The sequence below is a fragment of the Salvia hispanica genome, chromosome 6 (assembly GCF_023119035.1).
Source record: "Salvia hispanica cultivar TCC Black 2014 chromosome 6, UniMelb_Shisp_WGS_1.0, whole genome shotgun sequence".
In the NCBI taxonomy this organism is placed as follows: domain Eukaryota; kingdom Viridiplantae; phylum Streptophyta; class Magnoliopsida; order Lamiales; family Lamiaceae; genus Salvia; species Salvia hispanica.
Window position 1 is genome coordinate 31,441,207 of NC_062970.1, and position 18,152 is coordinate 31,459,358.

The window sequence follows — 18,152 nt, forward strand, 5'->3', positions numbered from 1 at the left end:
TTGAGATAGTAATAAGTGAATAAGTAAACCATACAAAAGCCGAGCATCCAGTGTAACGAAATGAGATAACATTACTCTTACAATAGAGAATCTAACTGTATCTATACTGTGGGAACTTTCTTGGTTTGAATAAGCATTCACTTTCTCAGTCAAAAAAAGTCAAAAGAACATATGCAGATTCGCATACTTTCACTCACCACGCCTTCCATTTTGTATTGAAAAGTTTTACTTCAATACAGAATCTAAAAGCAATATAATAAAAGCTTTTTTACTTCATGAGTATAGTACTAGTATTTATATATATCGTTGAACTTAAATAACACGATCGATGGTGATCTAGTCGTTCACATACAAGAGTAACAACCAATTAAAACAGATGTAGATTAGATTCAGTGGCGACAATCATCAATTCTTCTTCTTCTTCTTGTCGGACGATTCAAGAAGCTCCTCCAACAAACTATCATCATAGTACTCCAGTTCAATCTTGTCGTGTGAGGAATTACGACGCGAAGAAAGAGTAAAATTAGGGTTATAAGGCGGAATAACAAGTTGAGAGTAATACTCATTGGGGAAATTCAAGATCGCCAGATGCCCTCTGAATTTAAACGCTGATTTATCATAGGCCCTCGCGGCCTCCTCCGCGGTGTCAAATGTCCCCAGCCACAGCCGCGCTCCCTGGCGAGTCGGGTCGCGAATCTCAGCTGCAAACTTCCCCCACGGCCGCCGCCTCACGCCGCGGTATTTAACTTCCTCCTTCTCTTGCATGGCTTTGCCTGATGAACTCGAACCACCTTCCATCTCCAACTATTTTGTTTATCCTTTTGTGGAGTTGAGATTGTTTTTTCTGCTAATATGATTGTTGGTATATATAGAAGGTTGATGACGATTGTGATCACCTTAGATATGATATGCTTAAATGACAAATATGAAAATAGTTGTTGTCTATTGTGAAATCGCTAGAAATATGGTTCAAAGATGTGAGAGATAAAAATGATTCTAGGGGAAACTGTTGGTCTTTGGTAAGCAACAGGTCCATACAGTGTCCAAATTAAAATAATTTTTGGGGAACATGGATATTCTATGTCAAACACACTCGGTCCTAAATAATGGTTTATTTTATAAGTAATTTGTAATGTTTCACAATTATTATACTTTATAGCATACAACTCTCTTAAAAAATCATCATTGAAATATCAATAGTGCATATCTTCTTTCAGTGTAGAATCTCTCTCTCCAGTTATGTATAGTACTCCATCTGTACCAAAAGAATAAACTTTTTGAGTTCGGCGCGAGTTTTAATACAAAATTGATAAGTAAAAGAGAGATAGAGATAAAAGGTAAATAAAATATTATTAGTGGAGAATGGATCTCACCTCATTAAAGAGATACTCCCTCCATCCCCGATTAGGAGTAGCACTTTGACCGAGCACGAGTTTTAAGAAATGTAAAGAAAAGTTGGTTGAAAAGTTAGTGGAATGTGGGACCCATTTTTTTATATTAGTTTTATAATAAAATGTGAGTGAAGTGAGTTAGTGGAATGTAGAACCTACTTACCATTTATGATAAAAATGAAGTGCTACTCTTAATCGGGGACGGACCGAAATGGAAAAGTGTTACTCTTATTCGGGGACGGAGGGAGTAATAATTTCCAAAATTAGAAAGTATATATTCTTATGCGACGGACTAAAAAAGAAAAGAATGCGTATTCTTGTGGAACGGATGGAGTACTACTATATAATATGCTATTGTCATACTAATAAAATGTGTTATAAATATACTACTACTATATTTATAACCATAGATGTACTTAGGTGGGGTCGGGCAGGGTTGACCGACCCCCTCGTTGGCCCATTAGTAAAAAATGGTCTAGAAACTCCATTAATTGGCCTCCAATCTTACAACAAATCTGCTTTTGCCACAACCCTTATTTTACTACCGTGCGATTTCAAGGTCTCATTATATTATATGATCAGAATATACATGGTTCAAATAGCTATTGAATCATCTTTCACAAAATTTGTGCAACTTTTTGCACTTACCTTACTACTGTTTTCCATCTTTATCCTTAGAATGAATTGCCTTAAAAGTCCCTAACTTTTCGGATTGTGACACTGCAGGTCCCTAACTTTTCGGGTCGTTTCAGTTATTTAAACAATTCTACTATCATTCAAATGGAGACTCATATTGAATCTATATTAACTTCATATTCGTTTTCAATAAGATATGTTATATGGAGACAAATAGTATAATTTTAAATGTAAGAAAATAGAACTCATTGCTAGTTTAAGCTGGGAGTTTCAGTAATTTATTGCCCAGACTTCTTTTATATTTCTACATACCTTTTTCTTTAAAAAGATAATGTTCTTAGTGAGAGCTTTTAAACAAGACGGAAAATCACATAGAGGTAGGAGTGACAACTTCAAAAAAGAGAAAATACGCCTCCTCAATTACGAAGTTCGTTTCTTGGATTCGTTAATTACGAAGTTCGTTTCTTGGATTTGTTAATGATACAACCCCGGAAAATTTTCTACACATTTTCAGAGGATCAAGACGTTTTTACGTCTTTAATTTCATCTAATGTGTGTATCATTCTAAAAGTGATCCCACGAGTTCACTGTATGCCTTTTTCTATAATGGTACGTATGCATTTCTGTGTTTAACATAAGAAAGGAATTTGTAAATGTTTTTTGAATGAATATATTTAAAGGACTTCATAAGTGTGTGGGTCAACTCGGGATTTTAGGGAATTTTAAAGGGTAAAAATATGAGTGTGTGGAAGTAGTGGAATGATGTACTACCAAAAATAGAAATTGGTAGTATATATTAGTGGATTGAAGTATATTTTTTTTCAATAAGTAATATGCAGTTTTTGTAATTTAATGATATAATTTCTGTGTTCAGTAATATGCATTATGCGTCAAGAATACATTTTTACCGCTCTAACATTAAAATCTCTTTTAATACTTAAATTAAAAAAATGTACAATATTATTAATGCCTTGTCATCACCTTATTAATTCGAAAAACGAAAGATTGATGACACATGGAGTGTTATATTGCGAACTCAATACCTAATTGTTAACTACAATTAAATGATAGCCGTTAGATATTTAAATCAATGGCCTAGATCATCAGCCTAAAAATGTCAATACGGATATTAAGATCATGAATTTACAGCAAATTAGTTGTAACTAACTTTTGAAAAATATCACATAATTTTAAAACATATATAACTTAGCCATAATCGGGATTCATTTTACCATTATTTATGCTAATGTTTATCATTAAATAATCTGTTAATAGTTTATTGTATATTTGTATAATGAGATGAAATGACCATTCGAAAGTGTAATGCTTGGAAAAGGAAATATTATATCCTCAAAAGATAAGATAAGAAAAATGCTGTCTTGTTGATCTATATTCCGCAAAATCATTGTAATTTCAATCTAGAATCACATAATAATCTGAACTTACCGTCGATTTTCGTGGTCAATAACTTTTTGTTGATTCAATAGAAAAACTACGTAAATTATTCTTATATAAACTAAATTAATAATACAATAAATTAATAGAAAAAGTAGATCAACTTAACACTACAATAAAGCAGAGTTTACCGACTTTATTCTTTGTTAATTACCAATACATCTCCGATGGAATACTGCTAGCGAACACGTAACATCCCCGACGGACTTTCTAACTGACCGACAAAAATGTCATTTTTGTTCATAAATTACCATCCCTAGATAAGTTATCACCCCTATCAAACATGGCCTAAAATTGACTGATTGCGGACAGAAACAAACCGTGGGCATAAAAGAACTTACCCAAGTCGGATGGGAGGGGTTGATTGCCCCTGGGACATCTAGAACCCGGAAATAGAGGGGGTGATTCAAATATCTTGATGGTTTCGAATATCATGGTGGTCTCAGCTATCAAGATAATAAAGTGTAGTAAGAGAGAAGAAAAGTTGTTGCTACAGTAGGACAATCCAAAAATAATATGACTCAGCTACAAACGTACGGAAGAAGTATCATTTATTGTGTTTTTTATAAATTTTATTATGTAATGATAAAATATTTCAAATAATAATATTACTATCAAATAATAATATAAATAAATAAATAATGATATGGTTGAGTGGTTATTGATAAATTAATAAAAAATAGATGATTGAATTGAATGAATAATGTATTGGAGATAGAAATTAATTGAATATTAAAAAGTGACTGATTGAATTGGAAGGTGTGGTTACTAATAAATATAGTCTAAATTGTATTGGGTTATAAAAATTTATGCCTTAGGATAACATTAGACTAACCAGTGGCTATTTTGCATAGTTTAATCATACCAAAACGAAAAAGCAAAAACTTCAGCATTTTCATAATTTTTAAAATTTATAGCATGTATAGTCTAATTTAGCACTATATCTATAACTTTTTGTGTTAGAACAGTATACTTTTGTTTGGACCACTATCATACAACTATAACTAATTTTCGAAATTAACTCAATATACTTATTGGCTTTTTAACGTTTTGTGCTAAAGTAATACTGGTTGTTTGGACCACTATCTTACAGCTATATAAAACTAGTTTTAGAAAATATGAACTTAAATATACCTGTTGGCTAAATATATACTCCCTCCGTCCCGGAGTATTAGAGCATCCACAGCGGTGTCTCTTATCCGTCTCATCTCTTCACTATTCATGGGCCCCACTGTACTTTTCACTCCATCTCTTAACTCAAAGATAGCACCCACATCAATTCTTAATCATCTCATCTCTTAACTATTCATTCAATTTCATTTTTCATTTTTATTTTCAACAAATCCAATTAATAAAAAACACACTTCATTAAATAAAATAAAATTACAATTTAAAATCCTAAAAAAAAAAAAAAATACATAATTAAAATCCTAAAAAAATAAAAACACACATAATTAAAATCCTAAAAAAATAAAAACACACGTAATTTAAAATACTAGAAATTAAAAACACTTAAAAAACTACTCCGCCGGCGAATCATCCCCCGAAGCCGGTGGCGGTGCACCCGGCTGAAGACCAAGTTGCCTTGCCATCGCCTGCATTCCGAGAACATGATGTTCGTATTGGGTAGGCGTCATCTTGGAAGTGTCAGCCATCGTGGAGAGCATGTATACGGACCACAGGGAAGTGTTCGAGCCCATGCCCGCGCCCGCGCCCGCCTGGCTCGATTCGCCCCGGCTCTTCCCCTTCCCCTTCCCTCTCCCTCTAGCCGCCTTCGCCACCTTGGTCCCTTGCGGCCGACGTCGTGAACCGGAGGAGAAGCCACCGGCTTCAGTGGGCGTGTCCCCAACCTCATGTGAGGCGTTTCCTGATCCGCCACCCTCACTAGACGAATAGCCACCCCCCGTGTGCTTCGTACGTTTCGAGCTCGAGGACTGGACACCGCCAGCCCACCGATCTTCGTTTCTGACCAGCTGCCAAACATCGATATGTTTGAAATCTTTTTTGACGTCGTCTCTAAAGACGCGCATCGCCGCTCGCAGAATGTCGGCTTCGCTGGCTCCGCTTTGGTAATGCTTCGCTTCACCCCTGTAGACCGCGCAAAACTTTTTGACATCTCTGTCAACCTGGTCCCAATGAGCGCGGAGCATCTTCACGGTGCGGGGGCGACTCCCCCTCGGCTTTGAATCTGTGTTGTAAAGCTCGGTGACCTTCTGCCAAAAGCACAATTTGTTTTGTTGATTCCCGGCGATGGGATCGTACGAGACGGTGAGCCAAGAGCTGTATAGAGCCATCATCTCCTTGGAGCTGTATGGATGACGGCCTAGATCCTCATCCACCTCCTCCTCCACCGGGGTCTCTTCGTCCTCGGTATCACGGCTGGCGGAGCCTCTACCGCTGCTGAACGGAACCTATTCCGGAATGTGTTCTTCCTGAAAATTCTCCCTAATTTGGGACAATCCCTGCGTTGACCTCGGAAGGGGGGAGGGACGATAGTATGCATCCAGATCGAAATGTGGAGCTTGGTACGGCGCCGGCGTCGTCGAGCCTTCGGTGCCCGGTGTTGACGAACGAGCCAGCGAGTTGTACATGCCCCCCAGTCGCCAAACGCGTTTAAATCGAAGCCGCCGGAGCCGCTGGAGTTTCCATCACCGGACATTTTTAAAGAAATTGGAGAGGGAAAGAGAAGTGAATTGAGAGAAGAATAGATGTGGTGTTTGTAGTGTTTGTGTGTGGAATGGAGAATGAAAGAGAGTAGTGTGTATTTTATAGAATAAGAAAAAAGAAAAAAAAAAAAATTATTACCGTTGAAAAAAACGGTAATATTACCGTTAATTAAAAAAAAAAATTAAATCGATTTTTTTTAAAAAAATAAAATAAAATTAAAATCAGATATTCGACGCCCACTCGTGGGGTCAGCGAGTGGGCGTCACGCACCAACAGCGACGTGCCACGTCGCCCAGCGCGTGGCGAGACCGTCTCGCCAGCTGCCTCGGCGAGGCGGGACGCGGGACGGGCTCGGGACGAGATGGACGCCACAGCGGCGTCTCGTCTCTCCGAGACAAGACCGGGCTGAATTTGTCAGCCGCTGTGGATGCTCTTAGACTCGCTTCTTTTGGGCACATGATTTAAGGAATTGATATTTAAATAGTTAAAGTGGAGAGAGTAAAGTATGAGAGAGGGAAAAAGTAGGGGAGAGAAGAGAGAAAAAAGTAGGTGGAGAATAAAATAAGATAAATGCTTTTTGCTAAAAAAGGAAATGAGTCTAATATGTTGGGACATCCCAAAAAGGAAAGTTGGTCTAATACCTTGGAACGGAGGGAGTACGTTTATTCAATAGCATGTGGACAATATGCTAAAGGAAAATTTACCACTATACAGCTAAGAATTTGTTGGCTATGAACACTAATGATCCACTATTAATCAATAGGCAAAACTCATAGTACTATAAATCCATACCTACTGAGGAGTAATTTTACTAATAACATACTTCCTTTGTTCCACTCAAAATGTCCACCTTTCCTTTTCAATTTGTTTCAATCAAGATATCCACATTCAATATTTAGAAATAAACCCTCTCTTCTCCCTTCTTATTAAAATATTCAACTACTTTTTAAATCTCGTGTCACTCAAGAATGTTGACATCTTGAATGGGACGAGGTACAACAAATTATTAAAATTAAACCTGCATTGTGATACAAATATAGACATTTGTATTTCAACAAATAAGATAGACAATGCAATTCTCTCTCCGTCCTTTAAATCTCCTCTGCGTCTGTTATTAGTTTAATATTTTAGTAAATTGTGAAAAACGAAGAAGTAAAATGGCGGAGAAACCGCCGAAGAAGAACCTTGTGCAGAAGAGGAGAAACCATTGACGAAGAAAAGAGAGAAACTTGGAATTCATTAATGGCTACGTTAATTGGGGAAAATATTAATTACACAAATTACAATAAAAGCCATATAAATATGCTGGTAAAAATAACAAAATATGTACAAATTTATTTTCCTATTGTAACATAAATGAGTATAATCATATGCGTAGGATGCAACTTTCCTACTTAATTTCTTGAATATTTGACATGTTAAATTAAATCAATTTTTGCAAATGCATGCATGTCTAGTTGATTTTCATGTGGGCAGTCATCAACGCTAATATATTGAACTGAACATATAAACCATATTTAATTAGGCGATTCCAGAATCAACAATTCAAAATAACCAAATATTATTGCTTAATTTGATGCATATATGGTGGCAGTACATAGGAGGTGCAATTACTAGTACTACATCAACATTATTTCTTATTACTCGTGTTTATTCCCACTAGCTTAGTGTTATAAATCACGACTCAGTCGAAGGGCTAATGGCTGGGCTTGGGCCCACCTTCGATGTCTAGGCTCAGATCGTGCAGCTCTTTGGGTGAGGGAGGCGCCTGATAGAGCCCAGTGGCATATCGAGCTTCATATGGTGAAGTGGCTGGCTCCTCGCCTTGAACGACTGGACCAGCCTTCTCCCCAGTGGCATAACGAGCTTCATGTGGTGAAGTGGCTGGCTCTTCGCCTTGGACGACTGGACCAGCCTTCTCGTGGCGGGCGAGAGAGGAGGTTGCCATCAGTACCATTACCAAAAGGGAGAAGAGAGGAATGAATGAATGAGACTTGTAATTAGCACCCATTTTCTTTACTCTGTGTTTGAAAATCCTTCTCCAATTCACCTCATTTATAATGAGTTGCGACCAATGAAGGAAAGCCACGTGGTGTGAAAACGATGTGAATTCATCGACTGAATTTGGCTCGACAAGACTATTTCTATGTTTTATGATTCCTGCAGAAAAATATGTTTTAGGGTAATAAGAATTTTGTCTATTGTACTAATTGAGAGCCATGACAGCTGGTGATTTTCTGTTTAGCCTGAAGAACAGTTTTTTTCTATAAGATCGATTGTTGAAATCTAAACGTAACATTAAAACGTACCTAGTCTTGGAAAATCGGCTCCAAAATTAATTTGTACATAGAAGCAGTGGGGAATATTATGCTTTTTTTACTAAAAACACACATAATATAAATGTAATAAAAGGGTTATATTACTCCCTCCGTCCGCCAACAGATGTCTCATTTTTTATCAGCTTGGGTTTTAAAAAATTATTTCACTTTGTAAGAAAAAGTGATAGAAAAAAATAGTGAAAGGTGGGTCCAATTTTTCTATATTAATTTTATAATAAAATGTGAGTAGATTGAGCTAGCGGAATGTGGGACCATATGCCAAAAGTGGTAAAAGTGAAATGAAATATTTATTTGCAGAATGGATGAAAAAGGGAAAATATGACATTTAATGGTGGACTGAGGGACTATGTACTTAGTGTTGTTTTTGTAAGAAGATAATATTAATTCTCTCTTATATTTATTTGCATAATATTACTTTCTTATAAAATGTACTCCTTCCGTCCACCACAAGGGGAGTTTTGACCCGGCATAGGTTTTAAGAAATGTAATAGGAGTAGAAAGTTAGTTTAAAAAGTTAGTGGGAATGTGTATGTGTCCCACTTTTATATACTCCTTACTAGTTTTATAATAAAATTAGTTTTATAATAAAATGTGAATGAAATAAAGTTAGTGGAATAAGAGTTCAAAAGCAAATAAAAAATTTATTGGTGAACAACTTAAAATAACAAAATAAAAAGTTTATTGATGGACGGATGGAGTATATAATAACTTATCCCGGACGATTGCTATCTTTCTTAAGTTGCTAACTTGTTAACTCATCAACGCAGTGTATTAAAAATGTCAACACGATGACATTAAAATGTCAACACATAATTTTGTTGAACTTTAATATAATGTGTTGATATTATTTATTGACATTTTGATGTCACCGTATTGACATTTTTAATACACTATATTGATAAGTTAGCAGAGTTAGCAATTTAAATAGTTAGTAATATAACGCATCCCAACTTATCCATGCATAAACGAAGCTCAAGTTTAATGCAATTTATTTCATGAAGACATTAAAAAAAAAAATCTTTACTGCTTTAGAAAAATCTTTTTGTTTAATACTATTGCAAATGTTATCTGAGACCCACCTGTCCACGATTAATGATGTGCTCCCTCTGTTTCATTTTTTATTCTTTTTTATTTTATTGATTACATATTCATCATGTCATTACCAATTAATCTATTTTATAAAACGGAACGAGTATTATTCCGCAAAGTGAAGTAGTATATATACCTGTGAAAGGGTCTCCGAAGATTATAATCTATATAATCAATTATTTCATGTAAAAAATTCAAATTATGTATTTACTTGGCGTAATCTAAAACATTATGCTAATTTAGTTAGTGAAATACTAGTAGTATAAACTTATTAAAGTCTAGCTATGCATTTAAACTAGTATCACACCCGTGATCGCACGACTCGATCTAATTTCATCACTGTGAATTCATATTTTGAATTAATTACTTAAAATCAGATATTATTACATTATTTAAGGATTAAAAATCACAAATATATAAACCAATTTAAATGTACAATTTCTAAAACCGAATAACGCAACTTTAGAAATCAACTAAGCAAAATTTAAATTCAATTCCAAAAACATAAATAAAGTAACTTTAGAAATCTATACACATATTTAATTAAGATGTCAAAAAGTTCGAACCGTTTATGATAAATTATTGCTGAATGAAAAATTGTATAAAAAATGTATTACTTCTTCTGTCTCACAAGAATATACACTTTTTAATTTTAAATGTCTTCTAATAAGATGAGACACATTCTCCACTAATAATACTTTATTTACTTTTTCATTTTATCTCTCTCTTACTTGATCAATTATTGATTAAAACTCAATATCTAACAAAAAGTGCATATTTTTGTTGATCGGATGGAGTAGTAAATATTAACTTTATGACACATTTGAATTTCTTGACTATTAATTTAATAATAAATAAAGCATCACCAATATTCTAAAATAGGATCCTAACAAATATGAGTAATCTCGAAATCAGTCTAAAGATCTTATGATACCTAACTCAAAGAGTGTGTACAATTTTCAAATTAAAATAGGTACCTTAACTTGAATTTCTTTCTCCAACCTTAACTTGCGAAGATAACCTTTTTAAAAACATCACAATATAATATAATACACAAATCAGACTTCAAGAAATTCTTAAACTTTAATAGGAATGCATGCCTCGTAATTAATTTCCTTTTCTTATTTCACTTATCATTAAGAAATTTCTAAAACTCGCTTGCATACTATTTAATGCTTCTTCTTTCACTATTCTCGACTTTGATTGAATTGAACTTTATACTTTAACTTCAAAATTTACTTTTATGCAAAACTCTAAAATAAAACAAAAGAAGAATTATTTTATCTTAGTTACCCCATTAGAAGAAACCATATAAAAATATTAATTGAATCTTAACTGAAAACTTAGGCTAAAAAAATTAAATATCTAAATTTCTCCCAGCTAGTTCTTGGCCAACTTTTTAAATAAATTTACTGCAGCCCAACTTATTAAAAGGAGTTGGGCTCGGATTTTAATTCTCTCATCCTCTTAGCCCAAGTAAATAACATGCAGCCCAATCATCAATTAAAATGCTAGCCCAAAAGATATAATTATACCCACATATATATACTAAGTCATCATCTTCCTTGCAATAATTCTAAAACCAAATTGACGTGAGAGAAGCTCCTCCTTCTCACTTCCGTCTTCCCCTCTTCTCTTCTCCGTCTCCCCCTCCTCTCTCTCTCTTTCTCCCCCTCTAATCTCTCCCTCTCTCTGACCTATTCACGCCGCCGCCACTGTGCATGCACAGGCGGCGGCTTCGGCCTCCTCTGTGCCTCGTACTGCTCGGCGCCACGCCAGCCCCGGCCGCTGCCTCCTCACCGAACTCCTGGAAGGTAATGTTAATATTTAAATTTCTTTCTCTTTTATTCCATTTTCCAAGAACTTAAAATCTTAAATCTGAGGTTTTTTTTGGAATTTAATTTGTGAAGGTTTGTGAAATTAGTGAAGAAGCGGGGTGTGGGGCTGTCACCGTTAGCAACGGCGTGCCGAGACTCAGTCGCCGGAATTCCGGCAGAATCCCATTTTGGAGATAAATTTCTTTAACTATCTAGTTCTAGCCATTGTAGGATTTTAATCTCTCTATTCCATGTGTTTTGTGAATTGTGAGTATTTTTTTCTAGCTACTTAAAAGAAGACTAGATGGTAAAACTATTTGTTGAACTTGCTGTGTATTGTTAAATCCAAATTTGGGCAAATTCTAGCTTCAATTTATAAATATGCATGCTTGTACATATATGAAAGAAAGGAAGGGTTTGGGGTTTACCTTTATGACGGTGAAAAAGTGTTGTTGGGTCGTAGGGCTTGACTCTACAATTGTGAAAATCTCCCCCTTGGTACTCTTCTATTCTATGTTGTGTTGGTGTGTGTGAGAAGAGAATTTTAGGAAATTTGATAGTGATGTGTGGCTGATTTTGGAAAGGTTTGAGGTATATATATAGGCTTTTCATCTTGGCAAGTGGCTCAGGTGATTAATGATTCATATCTTATTAGATCTTTACATGATCTTAGTCAAAGATTTGTTGGATTTGGGGATGATCTAAGCCGTTGGTGTAGATTTGATGTATCATTGCACACCTATCTCTAATTGTAAAAGATTAGGATTTGGTTGTGTTGTATACTTTTATCGGACTTCTCGTCATGTACTATTATTCGAACTTTTTAAATTAATCATGGTAAAACAACCAACTTCTTCTGTATATTTCGTCTTGATTTCTTTATAACTCAAAAGATCGATCTTAAAAATTCAAACGGGCAGTTTATAAATACTACATTGATCACTTATTTAGAATATATAGTTAAGATCATAATAATAATACTAAGGTTCAAAAGTTGGGGATGTTACAAAAATGCATTCCAAGCTGACGACATTTGACTTGTCTCCGAGTTTGGTCATTTCAAAACAAAAACACATAGAACTTTGATGATTGATGAAGTTATGCTAGATTGCAGATGACAAATTACAAATTCTATTGAGAAGTTTAACGGGAAAAGCAATGAGAAAGTGAATAATAAGCTTACGAATGACACATATTTATAGTCAAAATATATAAAGAATCCATTTCAATAATTTTTAGTACGTTTCTAATGATGCGGCGGTTACAAATTAGTGTAACGCTAATTCCATTAATTATGTAATACTAACAATTTGTGGACTAAACAATGCTTGACTTTATCCATTAATAATAATTAATAAAATATACTATTACTATTGTAACATCCCGACTTTTCCTTTTTCTTTTTAATTGAACTCGAAAGGACGTCTAATGGGTAGCCGAAATTTTTTATTTAATCTTCATTTCTTTTCACTGATTAAAAGAGTATTGAACGCTTAAGATCGATCAAGAGGAATTATAAAATATGTTTAGTTTTGGCATAACACCTGAGTGTTGATTGTCAAATTTTATGAAATGAATTTGTATTCAAAAAAAAAAAGAGAGAGAGAGCACAGTAGAAATAAATGATTTATTTCTAGTGGCCCTAATTTAAAAAGAAAGTTTCATAGCCCATTCTCTCAAAAAAAACCCAAATCACTAAAATAAATTGTTCTTGGAGCCCAAAGGTCCAACACCAAATCTCTCTGCATAACTTGTGATAAATCTCCTCCACCTCCTCCTTGATTATGCTCTTCCCATTCAAGTCACGTATCTATTCTCCTCCACCTCAAGTTCTTTTTGATTATGCTCTTCCCATTCAAGTCACGTATCTATTCTCCTCCAACTCCTGCTTGAACTGCTGTCTTTTGTCCCAATAGGATACAAGCCAAGGTAATTTCTATTTCACAAATTCATAGCACAAACTCCTCAATTCCATTCTAGTTTCAAGCATATGCAACATGCAGTTGACAGAAACCAATTTGATCAAGTCAAAGGAGCTCTCTGTTTCTTTTCAACAAGAAATTCGAAGAAGCTTTCCATCCCTTCCACCCACCATTTTGTTCGAGGAAGGTATAAACTTTTGCCCTCTTCAATTCATCAATTTCACAAGCATGCTCATCATACAAATATAATCGAAACTCGAAACCAAATTAAAACAATCAACACCGATCGAACATCACAATTGAAACCCCTTGCTGCGAATTGAAAACTGAAAACGAAAGAACATAGCTTTGTAAAAGAACTTATCTTTCAGGTTGTTTTGAATGATTCGGGGGCTGCCGGCGAGGTTGTTTCGAGCTCAGTTGGGGCTGCTGGATACCGATTCGGGGCGTGCAAAGGCGGCGGCAGATTTGGAGAGAGAGGCGGCGGCGGTGACCAGAAAGAAGCCGAGAGAGAGAGACCGATAGGAGAGAAGGGGCGACGAAGCTATTTCGGAAATTGGGGAAAATTAGGAGAAAGAGAGAACAGAGGGAGAGACGGGAGAGATAGGGAGATTAGGAGGGGGAGAGAACACCGACGGAGGAGGAGGCGGTGGCGGCGCTGGAGGGAGGTTGGCCGACGGTCAGCACCAGGCAGGAAGGGGAGAGAAAACTCTTCTTTGATAGCCACGGTGGAGTGAGGAAGGAGAAGCATTTAGGTATTAGTATTAGTAATGAGTTTATTTAATTGGGCTAATGAATTAATGGTTTGGGCTAGCATTTTATTTTGTCTGGACTAAGGAGTGGAGTAAATAATTTGAGCCCAACTTTAATTTGAATATTTGTGGCTGCAGTGAATATATCAAAGAGCCCAATTCCGAAATTTAATTACTTGAGCTAAAATTACAGGGAAGTCCTTGTCGAGTTTCGAAATTAGAATTTAGTTGGAAGAAATCTAGTATTAAATTTCGGTAGTCTAACATGAGCCAAATTAATTGTGGAATTCGAGATTAATAGAAGAAGGAGGATCAAATAGTATATGGGTTCTAACAATTTTTTAAGGATAAGTGAAGAATAAAACGCTTAATTAGGAGGCATGCATTCCTATTAAAGTTTAAGAATTTCTTGAAGATTGATTAGTGTTTTATTTTTTTATTGTGATGTCTTAAAAAGGGTTATCTCCGCAAGTTAAAGTCGGAGCGAGAAATTCAAGTTAAGGAAATTAAACGAACGAGGTGAACTTTCCTATCCTACATACTAACATGGATAAAATGTCAAATAATTTTGAGATATTTAGTTATGCAAATGATATTGTCTTGCCATAAATGATTGTTTTATGCCTATCTGTTTGGTTGGAACGTAAGAATCGAATTCGGGTTCAAGTGAGGGTGGTGTCCCTACTCGGACTAGTGTACACAGGTGACCGTGGGAAGGTGGCCACCTTCCACGGCACAAAGATGATATAGTGGAGGCCGTTGGGAGGTGGCCACCTCCCCGGCTGGAGAAAGATGTAGGTGACCGTGGGAGAGTACCATCTCCACGGCACTTGGTGTTCAGATATGACAAAGTATGAAAGAACTTAGACTGCGCAGTCGAACAAAGATTTTAGTAAGCTCGGGCCTTTTAAGAGAAAACTCTCAAGTGTTACTGTGATGGCATGATAACATTTTCAATTTATGTATGTATATTTCGGCAATGTGTTCACTGAGTATTTTTATACTCAGCCCTGCATATATTTCTAAATGTGCAGGTTGAGCAGTGACGGTGGGGAATGCTGAGCAGAGTTTGTGATTTTCTTTATATTTTAAGTAGAGGCTCTCAGAGGTGCATGTCTCCATACATGTGACCATGTTCATTCCGCTGCGTATTGTTCTTCTATACTCTGATAAATATTAATTGAAAAGATCTCCATTCGAGTTCTGGTGATTAAAAGTTAATTTGAAGTTGTTTCCCTTTATATTTCCAAGTGGATATTCAGATATTGTTTACCCCATTTCTGTTCCCCTCTTCTTATCTCCCACTCCTAGTCACGGGTTCCCGGCTTTGCTATCCTTAGCAAAGTGCAGTCGTGACAACTATACTATACAATTCTTCTAATGAGCTAACAATAACGGGTAATTTGTGGAGTATATATATATTATATTATTTAATATTAATTGCAACCGTTCAACGGTGTTTATTGTGATGAAATTATATAGCACTTATTATATTACTCCTTAATTAGTGTAACAATTTATACATTGCTTATAATGATAATAAAAATAAATATAAGTATAAAAATATAAATATAAATATGATAATGATAATAAATATTATATTACTCCTTAATTAGTGTAACCATTTATAAATTGCTTATAATGATAATAAATATAAATATAAATATGATAATGATAATAAAATTTATATTACTCCTTAATTAGTGTAACCATTTATACATTTCTTATAATGATAATAAATATAAATATAATATAAATGATAATAAAGTCAAACATATGAAGAAACCATATTGCGTATAACATTCACAAATTTATTTAAAAAATAATTATGCCAGTTACAAATTTTAGGCTGAATTTATTTTAAAACTCCCACACTATATTGTTTAGCCAAAATCATTTAAGAAATACCTAAAAATAGTGACAGTTACATAAATTAAATGGTTCAAAATTAAAGGGTATTTAATAATTTTTCTTAATTACATTTACATCCTTTGTGTAAAATAATTATTCAAAACATTTCAAAACTCGCCTTTTATATATACTAGTATCACAATCGTGCATTGCACGATCCATTCGATTTTCCTCGTACTTATTTTACACCGTGAAATAATTTTCGAAATGATAAACATACCATCATACAAATCTATAAGCATAAAATATATACTAAAAAATCATTACATAAATATATAAAATCAAAATTTGAAATTAACAAATTTGTAAGAATATATTGCTTAGTAAATTCGGCAATAATTTCTCAATAAAATAAAATGACCAACTGATTGGAATCAATAAAAAAGTTTATACTACTAATTAAGAATTAATCTGCATCGATCTTCTCTCCTATTCCAATATGCATTCATCTTACTTCTAATCTCTCCTAACCTTTTTTATCCGCTTGTCTCTATCTCCAATAGCCTCCTTTTCCATTCATCATCTCCAGCAATTTCATCACCCTATGCCGATGTCATCTTCTCCATAATGTCGGATTGCCTCCAGCTATATAAGAACTTCAAACAAAAAATAACAAAACTTGCCTTTTATAACCCTACCATTTTGTCATGGAACACACCACAATGACAATTGATTTGTCATCGGGCGTGGCTATCTCAAAAACGCGTACATATCTCACTTTGACTACCGATGGAGTATTGCTAGGCTATAAAATTCATTAAGGAATGTGATATTCATATGGAAAACAATGTCTTGTTGGAGAAAATCCAATAATGGAAAGGGAAAAGCCAATGAAAAAGTGAGTAAGAAGGTAGCAAATTAGAGATATTTATAGAGGGTTTAGGTTACATATTAAGTTACACACTCTCAACCAAATTAGCCTAATGAATTTATTTGGATTTCACCAATAATTAGTTACGTTACAAAGTCTTGATAGGAATTAAATTTTCATGATTTGAATTATTATGTAACGGCTTATACATTGATACATACTACTATAATTTGTACAGTAATTATAATAATTTCACTTAATTTAAATCAGTTCCTAAAACCATACAACCTCCCATTACTAAGGCAAAGTTAGTCAAACTATGACTATAAGGTCATAACTTTGGATTTAATTGATAAGAAATTAATTATAAAACCATACAAATTCAGTTTTTTTTTAATTAATTATTCCATAAATAAGCAAATTGGTCCATAATTTATAAATATTTCAAAATAAGGACAAAACTTATAGATATTTCAAAAGACGGCCAAAACTCGCCTTTTATATATGTATAGACTAGTATAACACCTGTGCTAATAGTACTATATTTTTAAAATATTAATTTTTAATTTTAAATTAATTAAACAAAATTAGAATTAATATTAACAATGAACAATAGGAGTAAAATTTTTTGTTATATATGAGAATAAAAAAATCTATATAAATCAACATTGAAGCATAATAAATTTGAAACATATCACATGGAGTAATATAATGTTTAAACAATAAATCATGGAGTAGGAAGATAAAAATCTATTACAATAAAGAATTAAACACAATGGATAATTACTCATCATTTTTAAAACTTCTTAATATACTACATTAACTTTAAAATTAAAATCAACCTCATCATTGTAAAATAAAATCTTCAATTCTTCACAATTCGTCACTCTTCAACATAACTCATATGTAAAATAACTTGTTCGTCATCTTTAAAGCTGTCCGTCTCACCTAAAACTACAATACAATAAGGAACAAAATCAATTTGCAAGGAACAAAATCAATAAGCAATATTGTAACATCCCGGATTTTAGAACCCTAATTTTAGAGCCCTAGAATTAATTGTTGATGACGTGGAATCGAGAATGCATTTATTTCATGAGATGATATGGTCAAAATTGAATCTAGGGTTGTGTTAAAGGTTTGAAAAGTCAAACTTATTGATTTAATGATGTGGCATGTGATTTATTTATTTGTGAGATTATGTGGTAAATTAATTATCTAAGGGTGAGTGAGAATATTAGAGAAAATTTCCATAGATACTTGTCACCCAATTCTTGAAATTTTCGAACCCTAGACTCCTTGGAGAGGGAATTCTTATTTTTTTCGGATTTAATTTAATTTTTGGGATATCTATCCAAATTA

General features: G+C 34.2%; 1 protein-coding gene and 1 long non-coding RNA gene across 5 annotated transcripts; one reads left to right on the forward strand and one right to left on the reverse strand.

Annotated features, from left to right (window-relative positions):
* Positions 1 to 270: 270 nt before the first annotated feature.
* On the reverse strand, positions 271 to 843 carry LOC125197247 (ethylene-responsive transcription factor ERF098-like). Its single transcript, XM_048095970.1, has one exon. It carries the CDS (start codon positions 796 to 798, stop codon positions 406 to 408), a length of 393 nt encoding a protein of 130 aa, XP_047951927.1. The 5' UTR covers positions 799 to 843; the 3' UTR covers positions 271 to 405.
* Positions 844 to 13,062: 12,219 nt separating this feature from the next.
* On the forward strand, positions 13,063 to 15,268 carry LOC125192493. 4 transcript variants are annotated; one of them, XR_007171410.1, is made up of 4 exons: positions 13,063 to 13,503; positions 13,688 to 14,071; positions 14,526 to 14,587; positions 15,103 to 15,268. It is a non-coding gene; the product is annotated as an uncharacterized LOC125192493 (long non-coding RNA). The 4 variants fall into 4 exon arrangements; XR_007171409.1 differs by having other exon boundaries at positions 13,063 to 14,071; XR_007171411.1 differs by lacking the exon at positions 13,688 to 14,071.
* Positions 15,269 to 18,152: the final 2,884 nt, after the last annotated feature.

Coding starts and splice junctions, on each gene's coding strand:
- LOC125197247 (XM_048095970.1), bottom strand. CDS start 798: ATGGAAGGTGGTTCGAGTTCATCAGGCAAAGCCATGCAAGAGAAGGAG.